The 27,555-nt window shown below is 41.3% G+C and overlaps 1 protein-coding gene across 3 annotated transcripts in view; it reads right to left on the reverse strand.

Annotated features, from left to right (window-relative positions):
* Positions 1-356: 356 nt before the first annotated feature.
* The window catches only part of LOC139750827 (transcription factor AP-2-epsilon-like), a 313,622-nt gene continuing 286,423 nt past the window's right edge, over positions 357-27,555 (reverse strand). For all 3 annotated transcript variants that reach the window (XM_071665597.1, XM_071665598.1, XM_071665599.1), the window contains exon 11: positions 357-2,771. In XM_071665597.1, coding sequence (XP_071521698.1) covers positions 2,658-2,771 — 114 coding nt within the window. In that variant the 3' untranslated portion in view covers positions 357-2,657. The remainder of the gene's footprint in view (positions 2,772-27,555) is intronic.

Raw genomic sequence — 27,555 nt, forward strand, 5'->3', positions numbered from 1 at the left:
GGGTTTTAGTTATAAGATGTAATTGGATTCTAAATGTAGAGTGAAACGAATTTGGACACACTTTTTAGTTCTTTAGTGGAAAACTTTTATTACTTCTGGTAGTGCAATATATGTACATGTATCTTGCTCAAATTTACCTGTCAGTCATATTGATTACAATTTTGTTTTTATATGAATGTAATCATGAATGCAGACTGTTACTAATTTTATAATTATAGATTTTTTGTTTATGTTTAATGTACTGCTGTGAGTGATGGAAATTTCTAAGTAAAATTCATTGCACCACCTTTATATATATATAAAAAGGCATAAAATTGTAAAAATCATGTCAGTAGGTAAGCTATAATACATACTAATCTTGTTAAGATTTTTATTATTATTCTACATATGGCATCCTTTAGCATTAAAATTATTTCAAGTTGACAGATAAACTATACAACACGGTACCATCCATTATGGAGGAACACACAAAACAACCAGGTTGTGGAGAGCATATGCCAGTGAGGTGGCACAGTATAAAATACCTTATTTAATAATATAACATTACACGAAACTGGGCAACAAAAAGTCTTTCCTTTGTAGAGAAAGTGTCTGAGCAACGCCATATTTGCAGACATTTGGAAGGGCAGAGAGTAAAATGGAATAAGTAGAATAAACTAGAACCACAAGTGGTCTTGATATGAGGTTTCTGTAGGCTGCATCTTACCCAGAGCCCTTGCTGTCTTTATTGAGAATCAGAATATTCAGAGCACAGAATATAACTTGGTTTTCACTGTGACCCCAAGCAACCATTAGCTCAGTTTCCCAGTAGATTCAAGATCATGATAAGAGCACCAGTTGAGAATCTCGGGTGTTGTTACGAGTTGCATTTTCAGGATATTAGGGTGAAAACCAGTCTTCTTGACAGAGCATCTAAGGTTCACAATTGTTATTCTTATCACTTTTAGATACACATTGTTAACATATACTTATTATGATCTACTGGACCAACTAAGTACTTACATCACATTATTCACGTGTATAACCGTATAACGAAGGATAGAAAAATAGTTAAATTACATTAGGTTACTAAAGGATCACAGTGAAGTTACACACCCTTGAGATATAACACAGCACGAAATGAGAATAAAACAGTATTCAGAAATGTCTGAAAAGATATACTAAAGTTTTGTCCTAACATAAAGTGAAAACCTGGTAATTTAAACAACTTAGAGTGGTCTATGCTTATTGAAAGAAATACAAAGGAATAGTGAGCAAGACTAGTGAAACTAAATACTGATATTAAGCAGTGATATGATAAGAAGTGTAAATAATAAAAGCAAAAATTATACAGAAAAAAAGTGCTGAAGCAGCTTATAAATATGGGCGAGCTAAATTCCACGCCCTTGATTGTACTTGGGGAAAGATGCAGATCACTTTTGAGAGATCTCAGTAACAAAATTCAAAGAATAAAAAAAGTAATAGCTAAAGAGATATTCTGAGTAAGTATCAAGTGCAAGGAGGTAAGGGAGTGATATTTATATAATTTTTGTCATGCCTGCAAGACACCTCAAAACTTGTGTCTGTGTGAGGCTTGGCTCCTATCACCTACATAAGATTAACGCTATACTACTCCCAGCCAAGAGGTTAGGTGAGAGAGTCCCATCCAGAGAGAGATAAAGTCTGTAGGTTCTTTCTACACTGTACAAAACATGGGCCGACTTAGGTAACTGACAACAAAATATTACATCTATGGAGGCTGGCATCCCTCACTGTTATAACCAGTCAGTTTTCCTAAAAGACGCCCATTTGCCTAAATTATAAATCACATCGCCAAGAGATTGCACTTGGTACATTATTTTGGCAGATATGTATGGGTTGTGAAAAACCTCCAAGGGTCATCCACCTTGACACTACTAACGTACAAAGTTTGGCTACTAACTAGATACAAAACAAAGTATTCTGTAGACAATACTGTTAAATGGTAGATCATCACAATGTAATTACAATCTGGGCATCATGAGTGGCACATGAAATAGTCGAACACTGTCTCGCTTTGTATCCAAATATCCACGAACTAAACTCGTTTCTGTCTCTAAACTGTATTTGTGAATAATAGTTTAATAACCCTAACAATCAAAATAAAATATGGCAATATGGCATTTGTACAAACCTTAGCAAACTACACTTATAATCTTTCACTGATTGTGAGATTCGTTAGACCTCTTAGGAGAGGTGAAAGTATTTAAATAAATTTCCCAGAAATCACTTCTACAGTCGTTTCCACAAAGCCGAGTATTATGCACTATCTCTTGTGCGTTATTGCACTTCCACTGCCATCAGTACACAGCTAGTCCCATGGCAGCCATGTGTCAACCTTAAAACTTATGTAGTCTATTTACAAAACAAAGACCGTCAGGCCAAGCTTAGAGAGTTTTGTGATCAACAATTCTCCGAACTCGTGTCGGCAGTGAGTCTTCAGGGGGAGCTTTAATTCTCAAAAGTAAAAATGAGGCAAAGTTGAAGACCACACAGATGTGATGATGCTAACACTAGCAGAATTCACACCTTCACAATCCAGGCAAAACCTTGAGGAATATCTGGTAATGTCCGACTCTCATTGGGTGGCTGGCGGTAGTTCAGGTGTAAGGGGGGAAGTGAATTATGTCGCCACACCGTTATTTCTTGTCCATCTCCTTGTTCTTGAGATCTATGGAGGGTGTGACGGTGAGATGAGAGTTGGAAGAAGGAAAGGATTTCTCAAGATGCTTCAGGGATTCCGTGAGGAAATTCTGAAAAAGAATTTTGAATTTATACTACAAAGTAATGCAATTCTGAGAGTATACCACAAAGCAATGATAAGATAAGCTCTGTTATATGTTTAGTTAGAATTGAAAGTGATGAATAGAAAAAAAAATGCTGCCTATATCAAATACTCTCCATCTGATTTCCAGAGTGGCAATCCAAACTTTGACAACTTTCATAATCCAGTACAAGCAATGGTTCTGGTGCTCAGTGAAATGGCACTAATGCTTATAGACTTGTTTCTCTTATTTTCTGAATGCTGCTGAGGCATCTGCACATTGTCACAGTCCATTCATTGTTTTCTTTGTTTTGAGTTGCTATATATAGCTAACTATATAAAGCAAGTGAAACAGCAAGAAATGTTTAATAAGGCATCAAAGCATTCTACACACCAAGCCCCTTGCTTGATGCTCTAAAGTCTTAGGTGACTTCTGATGACCCTCCAAGCACAACCAAACTAGCTTCTACAGTGAAAGAAACGAAGATCCATTTCTTGATGCTCCTGAGGCATCAATCTTATTGCAGCAAGGTAACATGTTTACTCCTCCTCAACCTAAACGGGGCTAGAAGCCATTCCAACATCTCAAGTGCTATGTCATCATTTATTTTTTATCACAGTGCACCTTTTTTGATAAAAAGCAAAGCACAACTTTTATGTAATGTAAATACATACAGTTGTAATACTGAAAACTATGTAAATATATATTTAGAGAGTAAAACTCCCTTGGTTAGGATGTAATATATTCAATACACTATCAAGTCTCCTTGGTCCTCAGTGAAATGGTGCTCATGTTCATACAAAGGAATTCAAACAGCAACAGACCACGCTGGATCTCTTCGCAGCTGTTTGTGATAAAGAAATATGAAAATCATAGATAAGTGTGGTAAGAGTAGAAAGGCATACACATTAAAAATCAAAAAGTATACTGAACCTTTCTTGTAGCTAAGGAGGTGCAAAAAATGTCAGTTGTGAATTTGAAACGAAATATTTATCGTTTATTCTTATATGTATCTATGGGAATACTTTTGACCACTCTAATTGGCAAATCATTCCAAAAATTAGCAATCCTGTTCAAGAAAAACCATTTTGCTGTTGATTAGTCACTTCCCAAGCATTGGCACATCATCCAATGTTTGCTCTATTGTGAACATGTGGTGATCATGTTCACTGAATTCAATCTTTGTTTTCTGACCTCAGAATGGCATCCAACAAGTGTCCAAGATTCATTAATGAGTGTCTTCATACTAGTGATTCGAAAGGAAAGAACACTGTACTTACCATTCTTCAGTAGTGGAAACTACATAATTTAGAAAACAGCACATCAGTGCATAACATGTGTGACCAAACTGATGTTCTCACTTTAGTGATTTATGAAAAAGTTTAATTTTTGTGGTGATAGTGAAATGAATAAGGGTACTGCTAAGTGTAAGACAACTTATGAAGCAAGATCAGTTGACGTCACCAAGCTCCTGTATACTGGTTTAAGTAACCCTAAAGTGAAAATGTACTGTACTCATTTATGGCCCCATCCTATCTGAAGAGGCCAAGCAATTTCACTAACAGTTAGAGATAAGTAAGCTTTGTATAATGTTTCGCTGGCTGGTTGTACAGTTTTAAGCTATGCAATCAGCTTCTGAGAATGAGAGGCGAGAAACTGTTTATGAATAACGAGCTAACTAATAAGTGCATCAGTTTTTTCTCAAAGTTAGTTTAGGATGAAAAGCAAACTTTTGAACAAATGATGATAAGACTATCCATATCTGGAGGAGTATTCCAAGAAATATGCTAACTGTTGGAGACTTGATGCCACTCCCACCACTCAACAAGTACATTTTGGGATCAAAAATGAAAAAGAATTCTTCTTGAGTACAGTGCATCATTACAGATGTAATGTTGAAAATAGATATGTTATAATTCATTCATTCTACTAACAAGTTTCCTTAGCAATATCTATTTCCATAATCTAGTAAGTGCCTAGTCCAAAAGTTACCACAGTTCAGACAAGTGTATATCTAAGAATATAATGAGCTTAGTGTAATTCCTCATTATAATGGAACTAATATAACCTATCAATACTTTATACATCTCTTCATCTCAGGTAACCAACTCCAAAGAATGTTGTTAAAAATACAATTAATTATTTCAGTTTTATGTGAAAAGTAAGAACAGAAACTTTTACTGAAAACTGACACAAGTAAATGTATGGATGCTGGAAAAAATCTATCTTTTTCCCAGAGTGATATAACCAGTATTGCTTTTATAAGTCTTTTCCCACCTTGAACTATAGTCATCTGTATCTACATCTTCATCTCTGTTTCATGACTAGAATGTGACAATAACATTACCAGAATTATGCCTAAAGCATACCTTTTTGTTTTCAAATATGATGCCATATGGCTCAAAATTTGTAAATCCTTATTTTCAACTGCTTCACATATTGTTCTAATACTGTACCAATAGCTTTGTGTGTATGTGTGTTCTTCTTTTCTTTCATACTTGTTCAATGTTTCCTACATTAAGAACAGAGGACTGAGCCTTAAAGAGAGAAAATCCTCTGTTAGGTCCTTCTCTTTTCCCATTTATAGAAAAGTGAAAACTGGAGGGGAGGATTTCCAGCCCCCCACTCCCTCCCCTTTTAGTCACCTTCTACGTCATGCAGGGAATATATGGGAAGTATCCTTTCTCCCCTATCCCCAGGGGTTGAGGGACAAGTCAATTGGGAGTTAAGTTTGAATGGAGAAAAACTGGAGAAAGTGAAGTGCTTAGGTTATCTGGGCATGGATTTAGCAACGGATGAAACCTTGGAAGCAGAAGTGAGTCACAGGATGGGGAAGGGGGCGAAGGTTCTGGGAGCATTGAAGAATGTGTGAGGGGCGAGAACATCATCTCTGAAAGCAAAAATGGGTATGTATGAAGGAATAGTGGTTCCAACAACGTTATATGGTTGCGAGGCATGGGTTATAGATAGGGTTGTTCAGAGGAGGGTGGATGTTTTGGAGATGAGATGTTTGAGGACAATATGTGGTGTGAGGTGGTTTGATTGAGTAAGTAATGAGAGGGGTAAGATGTGTGGTAATAAATAAAAAAGAGAGTGGTTGAGAGAGCAGAAGAGGGTGTGTTGAAATGGTTTGGTCACATGAAGTGAATGAGTGAGGAAATATTGACAAAGGGGATATATGTGTCATAGGTGGAGGAAACGAGGAGAAGTGGGAGACCAAATTGGAGGTGGAAGGATGAAGTGAAAAAGATTTTGAGCAATCGGGGCCTGAACATGCAGGAGGGTGAAAGGCGTGTAAGGAATAGAGTGAACTGGAACAATGTGGTCTACCGGGGTCGACGTACTGTCAATGGATTGAACCAGGTCATGTGAAGCATATGGGGTAAACCATGGAAAGTTTTGTGGGGCCTAGATGTGGAAAGGGAGCCATGACTAGAGACCGAGTGTGAACGAATTTGGCCTTTGTTGTCTTTAACTAGCGCTACCTCACACGCGTGCCGAGGGAGGGAGTGTAATTTCATATGTGGCAGGATGGCGATGGGAATGAATAAAGGCAGCAAGTATGAATTATGTACATGTGTATATATGTATATGTCTGTGTATGTATATATATGTATATGTTGAAATGTATAGGTATGTATATGTGCATGTGTGGATGTGTATGTATATGCATGTGTATGTGGGTGGGTTAGGCCATTCTTTCGTCTGTTTCCTTGCGCTTCCTCGCTAATGCGGGAGACCGGCAATGTATAATAAATGAATAAAATGAATATATATACTTACTTATACTTAATCGTTATTTCCTGCATTAGCGAGGAAGCACAAGGAAACAGGTGAAGAATGGCCCAACCCACCCACATGCACATGTATGTACATAAACACCCACACACATGCACATATACATACATAAACATCTCAACGTGTACATACATATCCATACACAGACATATACATATATACACGTACATATTCATACTTGCTGCCTTAAACATAGTGCTAGGAAAAGACAAGAAGGCCATATTTGTTCACTCAGTCTCCAGCTGTCATGTGTAATGCACTGAAACCACAGCTCTCTTTCTACATCCAGGCCCCACAGACATTTCCATGGTTTACCCCAGATGCATCACATGCCCTGGTTCAATCCACTGACAGCACATCAACCCCGGTATACCACTTCGTTCCAATTCACTCTATTCCTTGCATGCCTTTCACCCTCCTGTTTGTTCAGGCCTTGATCACTCAAAATCTTCTTCACTCCATCCTTCCACCTCCAATTTGGTCTCTCGCTTCTCCTCGTTCCCTCTACCTCTGACAAATGTATCTTCTTTGTCAATCTTTCCTCACTCATTCTCTCCATGTGACCAAACCATTTCAACACACCCTTTTCTGCTTTTCCAAATACCCTCTTTATCACCACACATCTCTCTTACCCTTTCATTACTAGATCAAACCACCTCACACCACATACTGTCCTCTCAGCATTTCATTTCCAATACATCCACCCTCCTCTGCACAACCCTATCTATTGCCCATGCCTCGCAACCATATAACATTGTTGGAACCACTATTCCATCAGCCATATTCATTTTTGCTCCCCGAGATAATGTTCTCGCCTTCCACACATTCTACAATGATCCCAGAACCTTCACCCCCTCTCCCACCCTGTGACTCGCTTCCGCTTCCATGGTTCCGTCCGCTGCTAAATTCACTCCCAGATATCTAAAACACTTCACTTCCTCCAGTTTTTCTCCATTCAAACTTTCCTCCCAATTAACTAGGTCCCTCAAAGCTACTGAACCTCATAACCTTGCTCTTATTCACATTTACTCACAGCTTTCTTCTTTCACACACTTTACCAAACTCAATCAACAACTTCTGCAGTTTCTCACCCGAATCAGCCACCAGCGCTGTATTATCAACAAACAACACATTATATATATCCTCCCCTCCTTGTATTAACTTTCTAAAATGGGAAACAGAAGAAGGAGTCACGTGGGGAGTGCTCATCCTCCTCGAAGGCTCAGAGTGGGGTGCCTAAATGTGTGTGGATGTAACCAAGATGTGAAAAAAGGAGAGATAGGTAGTATGTTTGAGGAAAGGAACCTGGATGTTTTGGCTCTGAGTGAAACGAAGCTCAAGGGTAAAGGGGAAGAGTGGTTTGGGAATGTCTGGGGAGTAAAGTCAGGGGTTAGTGAGAGGACAAGAGCAAGGGAAGGAGTAGCAATACTCCTGAAACAGGAGTTGTGGGAGTATGTGATAGAATGTAAGAAAGTAAATTCTCGATTGATATGGGTAAAACTGAAAGTTGATGGAGAGAGGTGGGTGATTATTGGTGCATATGCACCTGGGCATGAGAAGAAAGATCATGAGAGGCAAGTGTTTTGGGAGCAGCTGAATGAGTGTGTTAGTGGTTTTGATGCACGAGACCGGGTTATAGTGATGGGTGATTTGAATGCAAAGGTGAGTAATGTGGCAGTTGAGGGAATAATTGGTATACATGGGGTGTTCAGTGTTGTAAATGGAAATGGTGAAGAGCTTGTAGATTTATGTGCTGAAAAAGGACTGATGATTGGGAATACCTGGTTTAAAAAGCGAGATATACATAAGTATACTTATGTAAGTAGGAGAGATGGCCAGAGAGCGTTATTGGATTACGTGTTAATTGACAGGCGTGCGAAAGAGAGACTTTTGGATGTTAATGTGCTGAGAGGTGCAACTGGAGGGATGTCTGATCATTATCTTGTGGAGGCTAAGGTGAAGATTTGTATGGGTTTTCAGAAAAGAAGAGTGAATGTTGGGGTGAAGAGGGTGGTGAGAGTAAGTGAGCTTGGGAAGGAGACCTGTGTGAGGAAGTACCAGGAGAGACTGAGTACAGAATGGAAAAAGGTGAGAACAATGGAAGTAAGGGGAGTGGGGGAGGAATGGGATGTATTTAGGGAATCAGTGATGGATTGCACAAAAGATGCTTGTGGCATGAGAAAAGTGGGAGGTGGGTTGATTAGAAAGGGTAGTGAGTGGTGGGATGAAGAAGTAAGAGTATTAGTGAAAGAGAAGAGAGAGGCATTTGGACGATTTTTGCAGGGAAAAAATGCAATTGAGTGGGAGATGTATAAATGAAAGAGACAGGAGGTCAAGAGAAAGGTGCAAGAGGTGAAAAAAAGGGCAAATGAGAGTTGGGGTGAGAGAGTATCATTAAATTTTAGAGAGAATAAAAAGATGTTCTGGAAGGAGGTAAATAAAGTGCGTAAGACAAGGGAGCAAATGGGAACTTCAGTGAAGGGCGCAAATGGGGAGGTGATAACAAGTAGTGGTGATGTGAGAAGGAGATGGAGTGAGTATTTTGAAGGTTTGTTGAATGTGTTTGATGATAGAGTGGCAGATATAGGGTGTTTTGGTCGAGGTGGTGTGCAAAGTGAGAGGGTTAGGGAAAATGATTTGGTAAACAAAGAAGAGGTAGTGAAAGCTTTGCAGAAGATGAAAGCTGGCAAGGCAGCAGGTTTGGATGGTATTGCAGTGGAATTTATTAAAAAAAGGGGGTGACTGTATTGTGGACTGGTTGGTAAGGTTATTTAATGTATGTATGACTCATGGTGAGGTGCCTGAGGATTGGCAGAATGCGTGCATAGTGCCATTGTACAAAGGCAAAGGGGATAAGAGTGAGTGCTCAAATTACAGAGGTATAAGTTTGTTGAGTATTCCTGGTAAATTATATGGGAGGGTATTGATTGAGAGGGTGAAGGCATGTACAGAGCATCAGATCGGGGAAGAGCAGTGTGGTTTCAGAAGTGGTAGAGGATGTGTGGATCAGGTGTTTGCTTTGAAGAATGCATGTGAGAAATACTTAGAAAAGCAAATGGATTTGTATGTAGCATTTATGGATCTGGAGAAGGCATATGATAGAGTTGATAGAGATGCTCTGTGGAAGGTATTAAGAATATATGGTGTGGGAGGAAAGTTGTTAGAAGCAGTGAAAAGTTTTTATCGAGGATGTAAGGCATGTGTACGTGTAGGAAGAGAGGAAAGTGATTGGTTCTCAGTGAATGTAGGTTTGCGGCAGGGGTGTGTGATGTCTCCATGGTTGTTTAATTTGTTTATGGATGGGGTTGTTAGGGAGGTAAATGCAAGAGTTTTGGAAAGAGGGGCAAGTATGAAGTCTGTTGGGGATGAGAGAGCTTGGGAAGTGAGTCAGTTGTTGTTCGCTGATGATACAGCGCTGGTGGCTGATTCATGTGAGAAACTGCAGAAGCTGGTGACTGAGTTTGGTAAAGTGTGTGGAAGAAGAAAGTTAAGAGTAAATGTGAATAAGAGCAAGGTTATTAGGTACAGTAGGGTTGAGGGTCAAGTCAATTGGGAGGTGAGTTTGAATGGAGAAAAACTGGAGGAAGTGAAGTGTTTTAGATATCTGGGAGTGGATCTGGCAGCGGATGGAACCATGGAAGCGGAAGTGGATCATAGGGTGGGGGAGGGGGCGAAAATTCTGGGGGCCTTGAAGAATGTGTGGAAGTCGAGAACATTATCTCGGAAAGCAAAAATGGGTATGTTTGAGGGAATAGTGGTTCCAACAATGTTGTATGGTTGCGAGGCGTGGGCTATGGATAGAGTTGTGCGCAGGAGGATGAATGTGCTGGAAATGAGATGTTTGAGGACAATGTGTGGTGTGAGGTGGTTTGATCGAGTGAGTAACGTAAGGGTAAGAGAGATGTGTGGAAATAAAAAGAGCGTGGTTGAGAGAGCAGAAGAGGGTGTTTTGAAGTGGTTTGGGCACATGGAGAGAATGAGTGAGGAAAGATTGACCAAGAGGATATATGTATCGGAGGTGGAGGCCTGAACATGCAGGAGGGTGAAAGGAGGGCAAGGAATAGAGTGAATTGGAGCGATGTGGTATACCGGGGTTGACGTGCTGTCAGTGGATTGAATCAAGGCATGTGAAGCGTCTGGGGTAAACCATGGAAAGCTGTGTAGGTATGTATATTTGCGTGTGTGGACGTATGTATATACATGTGTATGGGGGGGTTGGGCCATTTCTTTCGTCTGTTTCCTTGCGCTACCTCGCAAACGCGGGAGACAGCGACAAAGTATAATAAAAAAATAATATAAATATATATATATATATATATATTATATATATATATATATATATAATGCAGGAGGGTGAAAGGCGTGCAAGGAATAGAGTGAATTGGAATGATGTCGTATACCGGGGTCGACGTGCGGTCAATGGATTGAACCAGGGCATGTGAAGCGTCTGGGGTAAACCATGGAAAGTTCTGTGGGGCCTGGATGTGGAAAGGGAGCTGTGGTTTCGGTGCATTATTACATGACAGCTAGAGACTGTGTGAAGGAATGGGGCCTTTGTTGTCTTTTCCTAGCGCTACCTCGCACACATGAGGGGGGAGGGGGTTGATATTCCATGTGTGGCGAGGTGGTGATGGGAATAAATAAAGGCAGACAGTATGAATTATGTGCATGTGTATATATGTATCTGTGTGTGTGTATATATGTATACACTGAGATGTATAGGTATGTATATTTGCGTGTGTGGACGTGTATGTATATACATGTGTATGTGGGTGGGTTGGGCCATTCTTTCGTCTGTTTCCTTGCGCTACTTCGCTAATGCGGGAGACAGCGACAAAGCAAAATAAATAAATAAATAAATGAATATATATATAATACATATATATATATTTTTTTTTCATACTATTCACCATTTCCCGCATTAGCGAGGTAGCGTTAAGAACAGAGGACTGGGCCTCTGAGGGAATATCCGCACCTGGCCCCCTTCACTGTTCCTTCTTTTGGAAAATTAAAAAAAAAGAGAGGGGAGGATTTCCAGCCCCTCGCTCCCTCCCCTTTTAGTCGCCTTCTACGACACGCAGGGAATACGTGGGAAGTATTCTTTCTCCCCCATCCCTAGGGATTATATATATATATTTATATATATATATATATATATATATATATATATATATATATATATATATATATATATATATATATATATCTTCCCTGGGGATAGGGGAGAAAGAATACTTCTCACGTATTCCCTGCGTGTCGTAGAAGGCAACTAAAAGGGAAGGGAGCGGGGGTCTGGAAATCCTCCCCTCGTTTTTTTTTTTATTTTCCAAAAGAAGGAACAGAGAAGAGGGCCAGGTGAGGATATTCCCTCAAAGGCCCAGTCCTCTGTTCTCAACGCTACCTCGCTATCGCGGGAAATGGCGAATAGTATGGAAAAAAAAAAAAAATATATATATATATTCATTTATTTATTTATTTAATTTGCTTTGTCGCTGTCTCCCGCGTTTGTGAGGTAGCGCAAGGAAATAGACGAAAGAAAAGGCCCAACCCACCCCCATACACAATGTATATACATACACGTCCACACACGCAAATATACATACCTATACATCTCAATGTACACATATATATACACACACAGACACATACATATATACCCATGCACACAATTCACACTGTCTGCCTTTATTCATTCCCATCACCACCTCGCCACACATGGAATACCATCCCCCTCCCCCCTCATGTGTGCGAGGTAGCACTAGGAAAAGACAACAAAGGCCCCATTCGTTCACACTCAATCTCTAGCTGTCATGCAATAATGCCCGAAACCACAGCTCCCTTTCCACATCCAGGCCCCACACAACTTTCCATGGTTTACCCCAGACGCGTCACATGCCCTGATTCAATCCACTGACAGCACGTCAACCCCGGTATACCACATCGATCCAATTCACTCTATTCCTTGCCCTCCTTTCACCCTCCTACATGTTCAGGCCCCGATCTCACAAAATCTTTTCCACTCCATCTTTCCACCTCCAATTTGGTCTCCCACTTCTCCTCGTTCCCTCCACCTCTGACACATATATCCTCTTGGTCAATCTTTCCTCACTCATTCTCTCCATGTGCCCAAACCATTTCAAAACACCCTCTTCTGCTCTCTCAACCACGCTCTTTTTATTTCCACACATCTCTCTTACCCTTACATTACTTACTTGATCAAACCACCTCACACCACACATTGTCCTCAAACATCTCATCTCCAGCACATCCACCCTCCTGCGCACAACTCTATCCATAGCCCACGCCTTGCAACCATACAACATTGTTGGAACCACTATTCCTTCAAACATACCCATTTTTGCTTTCCGAGATAATGTTCTTGACTTCCACACATTCTTCAAGGCTCCCAGGATTTTCGCCCACTCCCCCACCCTATGATTCACTTCCGCTTCCATGGTTCCATCCACTGCCAGATCCACTCCCAGATATCTAAAACACTTTACTTCCTCCAGTTTTTCTCCATTCAAACTTACCTCCCAATTGACTTGACCCTCAACCCTACAGTACCTAATAACCTTGCTCTTATTCACATTTACTCTTAACTTTCTTCTTTCACACACTTTACCAAACTCAGTCACTAGCTTCTGCAGTTTCTCACATGAATCAGCCACCAGCGCTGTATCATCAGCGAACAACAACTGACTCACTTCCCAAGCTCTCTCATCCACAACAGACTTCATACTTGCCCCTCTTTCCAAAACTCTTGCATTCACCTCCCTAACAACCCCATCCATAAACAAATTAAACAACCATGGAGACATCACACACCCCTGCTGCAAACCTACATTCACTGAGAACCAATCACTTTCCTCTCTTCCTACACGTACACATGCCTTACATCCTCGATAAAAACTTTTCACTGCTTCTAACAACTTGCCTCCCACACCATATATTCTTAATACCTTCCACAGAGCATCTCTATCAACTCTATCATATGCCTTCTCCAGATCCATAAATGCTGCATACAAATCCATTTGCTTTTCTAAGTATTTCTCACATGCATTCTTCAAAGCAAACACCTGATCCACACATCCTCTACCACTTCTGAAACCACACTGCTCTTCCCCAATCTGATGCTCTGTACATGCCTTCACCCTCTCAATCAATACCCTCCCATATAATTTACCAGGAATACTCAACAAACTTATACCTCTGTAATTTGAGCACTGACTCTTATCCCCTTTGCCTTTGTACAATGTACAATGGCACTATGCACGCATTCCGCCAATCCTCAGGCACCTCACCATGAGTCATACATACATTAAATAACCTTACCAACCAGTCAACAATACAGTCACCCCCTTTTTTAATAAATTCCACTGCAATACCATCCAAACCTGCTGCCTTGCCAGCTTTCATATATATATATATATATATATATATATATATATATATGGATCATAGGGTGGGGGAGGGGGCGAAAATTCTGGGAGCCTTGAAGAATGTGTGGAAGTCGAGAACATTATCTCGGAAAGCAAAAATGGGTATGTTTGAAGGAATAGTGGTTCCAACAATGTTGTATGGTTGCGAGGCGTGGGCTATGGATAGAGTTGTGCGCAGGAGGATGGATGTGCTGGAAATGAGATGTTTGAGGACAATGTGTGGTGTGAGGTGGTTTGATCGAGTAAGTAACGTAAGGGTAAGAGAGATGTGTGGAAATAAAAAGAGCGTGGTTGAGAGAGCAGAAGAGGGTGTTTTGAAATGGTTTGGGCACATGGAGAGAATGAGTGAGGAAAGATTGACCAAGAGGATATATGTGTCGGAGGTGGAGGGAACGAGGAGAAGTGGGAGACCAAATTGGAGGTGGAAAGATGGAGTGAAAAAGATTTTGTGTGATATATATATATATATATATATATATATATATATATATATATATATATATATATATATATATATTTTTTTTTTTTTTTTCAAACTCTTTGCCATTTCCCGTGTTAGCGAGGTAGCGTTCAGAACAGAGGACTGGGCCTTTGAGGGAATATCCTCACTAGGCCCCCTTCTCCGTTCCTCCTTTTGGAATATATATATATATATATATATATATATATATATATATATATATATATATATATATATATATATTTCCCATATATATATATATATATATATATATATATATATATATATATAGTGTGCAAAGTGAGAGGGTTAGGGAAAATGATTTGGTAAACAGAGAAGAGGTAGTAAAAGCTTTGCGGAAGATGAAAGCCGGCAAGGCAGCAGGTTTGGATGGTATTGCAGTGGAATTTATTAAAAAAGGGGGTGACTGTATTGTTGACTGGTTGGTAAGGTTGTTTAATGTATGTATGACTCATGGTGAGGTGCCTGAGGATTGGCGGAATGCGTGCATAGTGCCATTGTACAAAGGCAAAGGGGATAAGAGTGAGTGCTCAAATTACAGAGGTATAAGTTTGTTGAGTATTCCTGGTAAATTATATGGGAGGGTATTGATTGAGAGGGTGAAGGCATGTACAGAGCATCAGATTGGGGAAGAGCAGTGTGGTTTCAGAAGTGGTAGAGGATGTGTGGATCAGGTGTTTGCTTTGAAGAATGTATGTGAGAAATACTTAGAAAAGCAAATGGATTTGTATGTAGCATTTATGGATCTGGAGAAGGCATATGATAGAGTTGATAGAGATGCTCTGTGGAAGGTATTAAGAATATATGGTGTGGGAGGCAAGTTGTTAGAAGCAGTGAAAAGTTTTTATCGAGGATGTAAGGCGTGTGTACGTGTAGGAAGAGAGGAAAGTGATTGGTTCTCAGTGAATGTAGGTTTGCGGCAGGGGTGTGTGATGTCTCCATGGTTGTTTAATTTGTTTATGGATGGGGTTGTTAGGGAGGTAAATGCAAGAGTCCTGGAAAGAGGGGCAAGTATGAAGTCTGTTGGGGATGAGAGAGCTTGGGAAGTGAGTCAGTTGTTGTTCGCTGATGATACAGCGCTGGTGGCTGATTCATGTGAGAAACTGCAGAAGCTGGTGACTGAGTTTGGTAAAGTGTGTGGAAGAAGAAAGTTAAGAGTAAATGTGAATAAGAGCAAGGTTATTAGGTATAGTAGGGTTGAGGGTCAAGTCAATTGGGAGGTGAGTTTGAATGGAGAAAAACTGGAGGAAGTGAAGTGTTTTAGATATCTGGGAGTGGATCTGTCAGCGGATGGAACCATGGAAGCGGAAGTGGATCATAGGGTGGGGGAGGGAGCAAAAATTTTGGGAGCCTTGAAAAATGTGTGGAAGTCGAGAACATTATCCCGGAAAGCAAAAATGGGTATGTTTGAAGGAATAGTAGTTCCAACAATGTTGTATGGTTGCGAGGCGTGGGCTATGGATAGAGTTGTGCGCAGGAGGATGGATGTGCTGGAAATGAGATGTTTGAGGACAATGTGTGGTGTGAGGTGGTTTGATCGAGTAAGTAACGTAAGGGTAAGAGAGATGTGTGGAAATAAAAAGAGCGTGGTTGAGAGAGCAGAAGAGGGTGTTTTGAAATGGTTTGGGCACATGGAGAGAATGAGTGAGGAAAGATTGACCAAGAGGATATATGTGTCGGAGGTGAAGGGAACGAGGAGAAGAGGGAGACCAAATTGGAGGTGGAAAGATGGAGTGAAAAGGATTTTGTGTGATCGGGGCCTGAACATGCAGGAGGGTGAAAGGAGGGCAAGGAATAGAGTGAATTGGAGCGATGTGGTATACAGGGGTTGACGTGCTGTCAGTGGATTGAATCAGGGCATGTGGAGCGTCCGGGGTGGGCCGTGGAGGGCTGTGTGGTTATGTATATTTGCGTGTGTGGACGTGTGTATGTACATGTGTATGGGGGGGGGTTGGGCCATTTCTTTCGTCTGTTTCCTTGCGCTACCTCGCAAACGCGGGAGACAGCGACAAAGTATAAAAAAAAAAAAAAAAAAAAATATATATTATTTATATTTATTATACTTTGTCGCTGTCTCCCGCGTTTGCGAGGTAGCGCAAGGAAACAGACGAAAGAAATGGCCCAACCCCCCCCATACACATGTATATACATACGTCCACACACGCAAATATACATACCTACACAGCTTTCCATGGTTTACCCCAGACACTTCACATGCCTTGATTCAATCCACTGACAGCACGTCAACCCTGGTATACCACATCGCTCCAATTCACTCTATTCCTTGCCCTCCTTTCACCCTCCTGCATGTTCAGGCCCCGATCACACAAAATCTTTTTCACTCCATCTTTCCACCTCCAATTTGGTCTCCCTCTTCTCCTCGTTCCTTCCACCTCCGACACATATATCCTCTTGGTCAATCTTTCCTTGCTCATTCTCTCCATGTGCCCAAACCACTTCAAAACACCCTCTTCTGCTCTCTCAACCACGCTCTTTTTATTTCCACACATCTCTCTTACCCTTACATTACTCACTCGATCAAACCACCTCACACCACACATATTCCTCAAACATCTCATTTCCAGCACCTCCATCCTCCTGCGCACAACTCTATCCATAGCCCACGCCTCGCAACCATACAACATTGTTGGAACCACTATTCCTTCAAACATACCCATTTTTGCTTTCCGAGATAATGTTCTCGACTTCCACACATTCTTCAAGGCCCCTAGAATTTTCGCCCCCTCCCCCACCCTATGATCCACTTCCGCTTCCATGGTTCCATCCGCTGCCAGATCCACTCCCAGATATCTAAAACACTTCACTTCCTCCAGTTTTTCTCCATTCAAACTCACCTCCCAATTGACTTGACCCTCAACCCTACTGTACCTAATAACCTTGCTCTTATTCACATTTACTCTTAACTTTCTTCTTCCACACACTTTACCAAACTCAGTCACCAGCTTCTGCAGTTTCTCACATGAATCAGCCACCAGCGCTGTATCATCAGCGAACAACAACTGACTCACTTCCCAAGCTCTCTCATCCCCAACAGACTTCATACTTGCCCCTCTTTCCAAAACTCTTGCATTTACCTCCCTAACAACCCCATATATATATATATATATATATATATATATATATATATATATATATATATATATATATATATATATATTTATATATTTTTTTTTTTTAAACTATTCGCCATTTCCCGCGTTCGCGAGGTAGCGTTAAGAACAGAGGACTGGGCCTTTTTTGGAATATCCTCACCTGGCCTCCTCTGTTCCTTCTTTTGGAAAATTTAAAAAAAAATGAGAGGGGAGGATTTCCAGCCCCCCGCTCCCTCCCCTTTTAGTCGCTTCTACGACACGCAGGGAATACGTGGAAAGTATTCTTAATCCCCTATCCCCAGGGATAATATATATATATATATATATATATATATATATATATATATATATATATATATATATATATATCCTTGGGGATAGGGGAGACAGAATACTTCCCACGCATTTCTCACGTGTCGTAGAAGGCAACTAAAGGGGACAAGAGCGGGGGGACTGGAAACCCTCCCCTCCTTGTATTTCAACTTTCTAAAAGGGGAAAGAGGAGTCTAAATGTGTGTGGATGTAACCAAGATGAGAAAAAAGGTGAGATAGGTAGTATGTTTGAGGAAAGGAACCTGGATGTTTTGGCTCTGAGTGAAACGAAGCTCAAGGGTACAGGGGAAGAGTGGTTTGGGAATGTCTTGGGAGTAAAGTCAGGGGTTATTGAGAGGACAAGCGCAAGGGAAGATGTAGCACTACTCCTGAAACAGGAGTGGTGGGAGTATGTAATAGAGTGTAAGAAAGTAAACTCTAAAGTTGATATGGGTAAAACTGAAAGTGGATGGAGAGAGATGGGTGATTATTGGTGCATATGCACCTGGGCATGAGAAGAAAGATTGTGAGAGGCAAGTGTTTTGGGAGCAGCTGAGTGAGTGTGTTAGTAGTTTTGATGCATGAGACCTGGTTATAGTGATGGGTGATTTGAATGCAAAGGTGAGTAATGTGGCAGTTGAGGGAATAATTGGTGTACATGGAGAGTTCAGTGTTGTAAATGGAGGTGATGAAGAGCTTGTAGATTTATGTGCTGAAAAAGGACTGGTGATTGGGAATACCTGGTTTAAAAAGAGAGATATACGTAAGTATACGTATGTAAGTAAGAGAGATGGCCAGAGAGCGTTATTGGATTACATGTTAATTGATAGGCGCGCGAAAGAGAGGCCTTTGGATGTTAATGTGCTTAGAGGTGCAACTGGAGGGATGTCTGATCATATCTTGTGGAAGTGAAGGTGAAGATTTGTAGAGGTTTTCAGAAAAGAAGAGAGAATGTTGGGGTGAAGAGAGTGGTGAGAGTAAGTCAGCTTGGGAAGGAGACTTGTGTGAGGAAGTACCAGGAGGGACTGAGTACAGAATGGATAGAGGTGAGAACAAAGGACTTAAGGGGAGTGGGGGAGGAATGAGATGTATTTAGGAAAGAAATGATTGCTTGCGAAAAAGATGCTTGTGGCATGAGAAGCGTGGGAGGTGGGCAGATTAGAAAGGGCACTGAGTGGTGGGATGAAGAAGTAAGATTATTAGTGAAAGAAAAGAGAGAGGCATTTGGATGATTTTTGTAAGGAAATAATGCAAATGACTTGGAGATGTATAAAAGAAAGAGGCAGGAGGTCAAGAGAAAGGTGCAAGAGGTGATAAAGAGGGCAAATGAGAGTTGGGGTGAGAGAGTATCATTAAATTTTAGGGAGAATAAAAAGATGTTTTGGAAGGAGGTAAATAAAGTGCGTAAGACAAGGGAACAAATGGGAACTTCAGTGAAGGAGACTAATGGGGAGGTGATAACAAGTAGTGGTGATGTGAGAAGGAGAGGGAGTGAGTATTTTGAAGGTTTGTTGAATGTGTGTGATGCTAAGAGTGGCAGATATAGGGTGTTTTGGTCGAGGTGGTGTGCAAAGTGAGAGGGTTAGGGTGAATGATTTGGTAAATAGAGAAGAGGTAGTAAAAGCTTTGCGGAAGATGAAAACTGGCAAGCCAGCGGGTTTGGATGGTATTGCCGTGGAGTTTATCAAAAAAGTGGGTGATTGTATTGTTGACTGGTTGGTAAGGTTATTTGATATATTTATGACTCATGGTGAGGTGCCTGAGGATTGGAGGAATGCTTGCATAGTGCCATTGTACAAAGTGGATAAAAGTGAGTGCTCAAATTACGGAGGTATAAGTTTGTTGAGTATTCCTGGGAAATTATATGGGAGGGTGTATTATAAGAGGGTGAAGTCATGTACAGAGCATCAGATTGGGGAAGAGCAGTGTGGTTTCAGAAGTGGTAGAGGATGTGTGGATCAGGTGTATGTTTTGAAGAATATATGTGAGAAATATTTAGGAAAGCAAATGGATTTGTATGCAGCATTTATGGATCTGGAGAAGGCATATGATCGAGTTCATAGAGATGCTGTGTGGAAGGTATTAAGAATATATGGTGTGGGGGCAAGTTGTTAGAAGCAGTGAAAAGCTTTTATCTAGGATGTAAGGCTTGTGTGCGGGTAGGAAAAGAGGAAAGTGATTGGTTCTTAGTGAATGTTGCTTTGCGGCAGGGGTGTATGATGTCTTCATGGTTGTTTACTTTGTATATGGATGGGGTTGTTAGGGAGGTGAATGCAAGAGTTTTGGAAAGAGGTGCAAGCATGCAGTCTGTTGTGGATGAGAGAGCTTGGGAAGTGAGTCAGTTGTTTGCTGATGATACAGCGCTGGTGGCTGATTCATGTGAGAAACTGCAGAAGCTGGTGACTGAGTTTGGTTGAGTGTGTGAAAGAAGAAAGCTGAGAGTAAATGTGAATAAGGGCAAGGTTATTAGGTACAGTAGGGTTGAAGGACAAGTCAATTGGGAGGTAAGTTTGAATGGAGACTAACTGGAGGAAGTGAAGTGTTTCAGATATCTGGGAGTGGATTTGGCAGCGGATGGAACCATGGAAGTGGAAGTGACCCCACAAAACTTTCCATGGTTTACCCTAGATGCTTCACATGCCCTGGTTCAATCATTGACATTACGTCGACCCCGGTATACCACATCGTTCTAATGCACTCTATTCCTTGCATACCTTTCAACCTCCTGTATGTTCAGGCTCTGATTGTTCAAAATCTTATTCACTCCATCCTTCCACCTCCAATTTGGTCTTCCACTTCTCCTCGTTCCCTCCACCTCTGACACTTTAATCCTCTTTGTCAACCTTTCCTCACACATTCTCTTCATGTGACCAAACTATTTCAATACACCCTCTTCTGCTCTCTCAACTACACTTTTTTTTACTACCACACTTACTCTTTCATTACTTACTTGATCAAACCACCTCACACCACATACTGTCCTCAAACATTTCATTTCCAACACATCCACCCTCCTCCGCACAACCCTATCTATAGCCCATGCCTAGGAACCATATAACATTGTTGAAACCACTATTCCCACAAACATACCCATTTTTGCTCTCTGAGATAACGTTCTCGCCTTCCACACATTCTTCACCGCTCCCAGAACCTTCGCCCCCTCCCCTACAGGGTGGGGGAGGGGGCTTCCAAATCCACTCCCGGACATCTAAAACACTTCACTTCCTCCAGATTTCTCCATTTAAACTTACCTCCCAATCAACTTGTCCCTCAACCTCACTGAACCTGATTACCTTGTTCGTATTCACATTTACTCTCAGCTTTCATCTTTCACACACTTTACCAAACGCAGTCACCAGCTTCGGCAGTTTCGCACCCAAATCAGCCACCAGTGCTGTATCATCAGTGAACAACAACTGTCTCACTTCCCAAGCCCTTTTATCCACAACAGACTGCATACTTGCCCCTCTCTCCAAAACTCTTGCATTCATCCCCTAACAACCCCATCCATAAACAAATTAAACCATGGAGACATCAAGCACCCCTGCCACAAACCGACTTTCACTGAGAACCAATCTTTTTCCCCTCTTCCTACTCGTACGCATGCCTTACATCCTTTATAAAAACTTCATTTCTTCTAGCAACTTACCTCCCACACCATATACTCTTAATACCTTCCACAAAGCATCTCTATCAACTCTATCATATGCCTTATCCAGATCCATAAATGCTACATACAAATCCATTTGTTTCTCTAAGTATTTCTCACATACATTCTTCAAAGCAAATACCTGATCCACACAGCCACTACTACTTCTAAAACCACACTGCTCTTCCCCAATCTGATGCTCTGTACATGACTTTACCCTCTCAATCAATACCCTCCCATATAGTTTCCCAGGAATACTCAACAAATCTATACCTTTGAATATAGAACACTCACCTTTATCCCTTTGTCTTTGTACAGTGGCACTATGCATGCATTCCGCCAATCTTCAGGCACTTCACCATGAACCATACATATAAAGAATATCCTTAACAACCAGTCAACAACACAGTCACCCCCTTTTTTAATAAATTCCACTGCAATACCATCCAAACCTGCTGCCTTGACGGCTTTCATCTTCCGCAAAGCTTTCACTACCACTTCTCTGTTTACCAAACCATTCTCCCTAACCCTCTCACTTTGCACACCACTCCGACTAAAACACCCTATATCTGCCACTCTTATCATCTAACACATTCAACAAACCTTCAAAATACTCACTCCATCTCCTTCTCACATCACCACTACTTGCTATTACCTCTCATTAGTCCCTTTCACCGATGTTCCCATTTGTTCTCTTCTCTTACGCACTATATTTACCTCCTTCCAAAGCATCTTTTTATTCTTCCTAAAATTTAATGATATTCTCTCACCCCAACTCTCATTTGCCCTCTTTTTCTCCTCTTGTACCTTTCTCATGACCTCCTGCCTCTTTCTTTTATACATCTCCCAGTCATTCGCACTACTTTCCTGCAAAAATCGCCCAAACGCCTCTCTCTTCTCTTTCACTAACGATCTTACTTCTTCATCCCACCACTCAATACCCTTTCTAATCTTCCCATCTTTCTCATGCCACAAGCATCTTTTGTGCAAGCCATCACCGCTTCCCTTAATACATCCCATTCCTCCCCCACTCCCCTTACATCTTTGCTCACACCTTATACCATGCTGCACGCAATCTCTCCTGGTCCTTCCTTACACAAGTTTCCTTTCCAAGCTCACTTACTCTCAACACTCTCTTCACCCCAACGTTCTTCTTCTCTGAAAACCTCTGCAAGTCTTTACCTTCGCCTCAACAAGACAATGATAAGACATCCCTCCAGTTTTCCCCTTTCAGCACAATGACATCCAAAAGTCTCTTTCACGCGCCTATCAATTAACACGTAATCCAATAACGCTCTCTGGCCATCTCTTCTACTTACATACGTACACTTACGTATACACCTCTTTTTAAACCAGGTATTCCCGACCATCAGTCCTTTTTCAGCACACAAATCTACAAGCTCTTCACCATTTCCATTTACAACACTGAACACCCCATGTACACCAATTATACCCTCAACTGCCACATTACTCACCTTTGCATTCAAATCACCCATCACTATAACCCGGTCTCGAGCATCAAAGCTGCTAACACACTCACTCGGCTGATCCTAAAGCACTTTCCTCTCATGATCTATCTTCTCACGGCCAGGTGCATAAGCATCAGTAATCACTGACCTCTCTCCATCCACCTTCAGTTTTACCCGTATCAATCTAGAATTTACGTTCTTATACTCTATCACATACTTCCACAACTCCTGCTTCAGGAGCAGTGCTACTCCTTCCTTTGCTTTTGTCCTCTCACCAACCCATGACTTTACTCTCAAACATTCCCAAACCACTCTTCCCCTCTACCCTTGAGCTTTGTTTCACTCAGAGCCAAAACATCCAGGATCCTTACCTCAAACATACTACCTATCTCTCCTTTTTTCTCATCTTGGTTACATCCACACACATTTAGACACCCCAATCTGAGCCTTCGAGGAGGATGAGCACTCCCCGCATGACTCCTTCTTCTGTTTCCCCTTTTAGAAAGTTAAAATACAAGGACGGAATGGTTTCTATCCCCCGCTCCCGCCCCCTTTACTTGCCTTTTACGACACACGGGGAATACGTGGGAAGACTGCCTTCATCCATTAGCGCCGCCACCCCGCCACACATGAAATGACACCCCCTACACCCGCGTGCGCGCGAGGTAGCGCTAGAAAAAGACAACAAAGGCCACATTCGTTCACACTCAGTCTCTATCTGTCATGTGTAATCCACCGAAACCACAGCTCCCTTTCCACATCCAGTCCCCACAAAACTCTCCATGGTTTACGCCACACGCTTCACACACACACATATATATATATATATATATATATATATATATATATATATATATATATATATATATATATATATACTTTTTTAAAAGGGAAGTAAATGTTTATAGTTGTGTTACTGGAGTGATAGTTTTCATACATGGTGCTTTGACAAGAAAATAGTGAAATTGGAAAAAAAAAATTAGCCTAGACAATGAAGCTTATGATACAGTGGTTAAATTGATGAGAACTACTATTGATGTTTGTGTAAATAAATTATACATTTCCCTTTTCCATTGCCAGAGGTTGAACCAGTATGTGACATTCATTTTCTCATTTCATTTCAAGCTAGAAGTTTCAGTTTCTAAATTATTTCTTACTTTTTTCATATGTATATATATGTATATGTGTGTGTGTGTGTATATGTGCGTGTGTATGTGTAAGTATATATATATATATATATATATATATATATATATATATATATATATATATATCCCTGGGGATAGGGGATGAAGAATACTTCCCACGTATTCCCTGCGTGTCGTAGAAGGCGACTAAAAGGGGAGGGAGTAGGAGGCTGGAAATCCTCCCCTCTCTTTTTTTTTTTCTTTTTTTTAATTTTCCAAAAGAAGGAACAGAGGGGGGCCAGGTGAGGATATTCCACAAAGGCCCAGTCCTCTGTTCTTAACGCTACCTCGCTAATGCGGGAAATGGCGGATAGTTTAAAAGAAAAAGAAAAATATATATATATATATTATCCCTGGGGTTAGGGGTGAAAGAATGCTTCCCACGCATTCCTCGCGTGTCGTAGAAGGCGACTAGAGGGGACGGGAGCGGGGGGCCAGAAATCCTCCCCTCCTTGTATTTTTTTAACTTTCTAAAATGGGAAACAGAAGAAGGAGTCACGCGGGGAGTGCTCATCCTCCTCGAAGGCTCAGACTGGGGTGTCTAAATGTGTGTGGATGTAACCAAGATGTGAAAAAAGGAGAGATAGGTAGTATGTTTGAGGAAAGGAACCTGGATGTTTTGGCTATGAGTGAAACGAAGCTCAAGGGTAAAGGGGAAGAGTGGTTTGGGAATGTCTTGGGAGTAAAGTCAGGGGTTAGTGAGAGGACAAGAGCAAGGGAAGGAGTAGCAGTACTCCTGAAACAGGAGTTGTGGGAGTATGTGATAGAATGTAAGAAAGTAAATTCTCGATTAATATGGGTAAAACTGAAAGTTGATTGAGAGAGATGGGTGATTATTGGTGCATATGCACCTGGGCATGAGAAGAAAGATCATGAGAGGCAAGTGTTTTGGGAGCAACTGAATGAGTGTGTTAGTGGTTTTGATGCACGAGACCGGGTTATAGTGATGGGTGATTTGAATGCAAAGGTGAGTAATGTGGCAGTTGAGGGAATAATTGGTATACATGGGGTGTTCAGTGTTGTAAATGGAAATGGTGAAGAGCTTGTAGATTTATGTGCTGAAAAAGGACTGGTGATTGGGAATACCTGGTTTAAAAAGCGAGATATACATAAGTATACGTATGTAAGTAGGAGAGATGGCCAGAGAGCGTTATTGGATTACGTGTTAATTGACAGGCGCGCGAAAGAGAGACTTTTGGATGTTAATGTGCTGAGAGGTGCAACTGGAGGGATGTCTGATCATTATCTTGTGGAGGCTAAGGTGAAGATTTGTATGGGTTTTCAGAAAAGAAGAGTGAATGTTGGGGTGAAGAGGGTGGTGAGAGTAAGTGAGCTTGGGAAGGAGACTTGCGTGAGGAAGTACCAGGAGAGACTGAGTACAGAATGGAAAAAGGTGAGAACAATGGAAGTAAGGGGAGTGGGGAGGAATGGGATGTATTTAGGGAATCAGTGATGGATTGCGCAAAAGATGCTTGTGGCATGAGAAGAGTAGGAGGTGGGTTGATTAGAAAGGGTAGTGAGTGGTGGGATGAAGAAGTAAGATTATTAGTGAAAGAGAAGAGAGAGGCATTTGGACGATTTTTGCAGGGAAAAAATGCAATTGAGTGGGAAATGTATAAAAGAAAGAGACAGGAGGTCAAGAGAAAGGTGCAAGAGGTGATAAAGAGGGCAAATGAGAGTTGGGGTGAGAGAGTATCATTAAATTTTAGGGAGAATAAAAAGATGTTCTGGAAGGAGGTAAATAAAGTGCGTAAGACAAGAGAGCAAATGGGAACTTCAGTGAAGGGCGCAAATGGGGAGGCGATAACAAGTAGTGGTGATGTGAGAAGGAGATGGAGTGAGTATTTTGAAGGTTTGTTGAATGTGTTTGATGATAGAGTTGCAGATATAGGGTGTTTTGGTTGAGGTGGTGTGCAAAGTGAGAGGGTTAGGGAAAATGATTTGGTAAACAGAGAAGAGGTAGTAAAAGCTTTGCGGAAGATGAAAGCCGGTAAGGCAGCAGGTTTGGATGGTATTGCAGTGGAATTTATTAAAAAAGGGGGTGATTGTATTATTGGTGGGTGGTAAGGTTATTTAATGTATGTATGACTCATGGTGAGGTGCCTGAGGATTGGCAGAATGCGTGCATAGTGCCATTGTACAAAGGCAAAGGGGATAAGAGTGTGTGCTCAAATTACAGAGGTATAAGTTTGTTGAGTATTCCTGGTAAATTATATGGGAGGGTATTGATTGAGAGGGTGAAGGCATGTACAGAGCATCAGATTGGGGAAGAGCAGTGTGGTTTCAGAAGTGGTAGAGGATGTGTGGATCAGGTGTTTGCTTTGAAGAATGTATCTGAGAAATACTTCGAAAAGCAAATGGATTTGTATGTAGCATTTATGGATCTGGAGAAGGCATATGATAGAGTTGATAGAGATGCTCTGTGGAAGGTATTAAGAATATATGGTGTGGGAGGCAAGTTGTTAGATGCAGTGAAAAGTTTTTATCGAGGATGTAAGGCATGTGTACGTGTAGGAAGAGAGGAAAGTGATTGGTTCTCAGTGAATGTAGGTTTGCGGCAGGGGTGTGTGATGTCTCCATGGTTGTTTAATTTGTTTATGGATGGGGTTGTTAGGGAGGTAAATGCAAGAGTTTTGGAAAGAGGGGCAAGTATGAAGTCTGTTGGGGATGAGAGAGCTTGGGAAGTGAGTCAGTTGTTGTTCGCTGATGATACAGCGCTGGTGGCTGATTCATGTGAGAAACTGCAGAAGCTGGTGACTGAGTTTAGTAAAGTGTGTGAAAGAAGAAAGTTAAGAGTAAATGTGAATAAGAGCAAGGTAATTAGGTACAGTAGGGTTGAGGGTCAAGTCAATTGGGAGGTAAGTTTGAATGGAGAAAAACTGGAGGAAGTAAAGTGTTTTAGATATCTGGGAGTGGATCTGGCAGCGGATGGAACCATGGAAGCGGAAGTGGATCATAGGGTGGGGGAGGGAGCGAAAATCCTGGGAGCCTTGAAGAATGTGTGGAAGTCGAGAACATTATCTCGGAAAGCAAAAATGGGTATGTTTGAAGGAATAGTGGTTCCAACAATGTTGTATGGTTGCGAGGCGTGGGCTATGGATAGAGTTGTGCGCAGGAGGATGGATGTGCTGGAAATGAGATGTTTGAGGACAATGTGTGGTGTGAGGTGGTTTGATCGACTAAGTAACGTAAGTGTAAGAGAGATGTGTAGAAATAAAAAGCGTGATTGAGAGAGCAGAAGAGGGTGTTTTGAAATGGTTTGGGCACATGGAGAGAATGAGTGAGGAAAGATTGACCAAGAGGATATATGTGTCGGAGGTG

Source organism: Panulirus ornatus, chromosome 10 (genome assembly GCF_036320965.1).
Source record: "Panulirus ornatus isolate Po-2019 chromosome 10, ASM3632096v1, whole genome shotgun sequence".
NCBI lineage: Eukaryota > Metazoa > Arthropoda > Malacostraca > Decapoda > Palinuridae > Panulirus > Panulirus ornatus.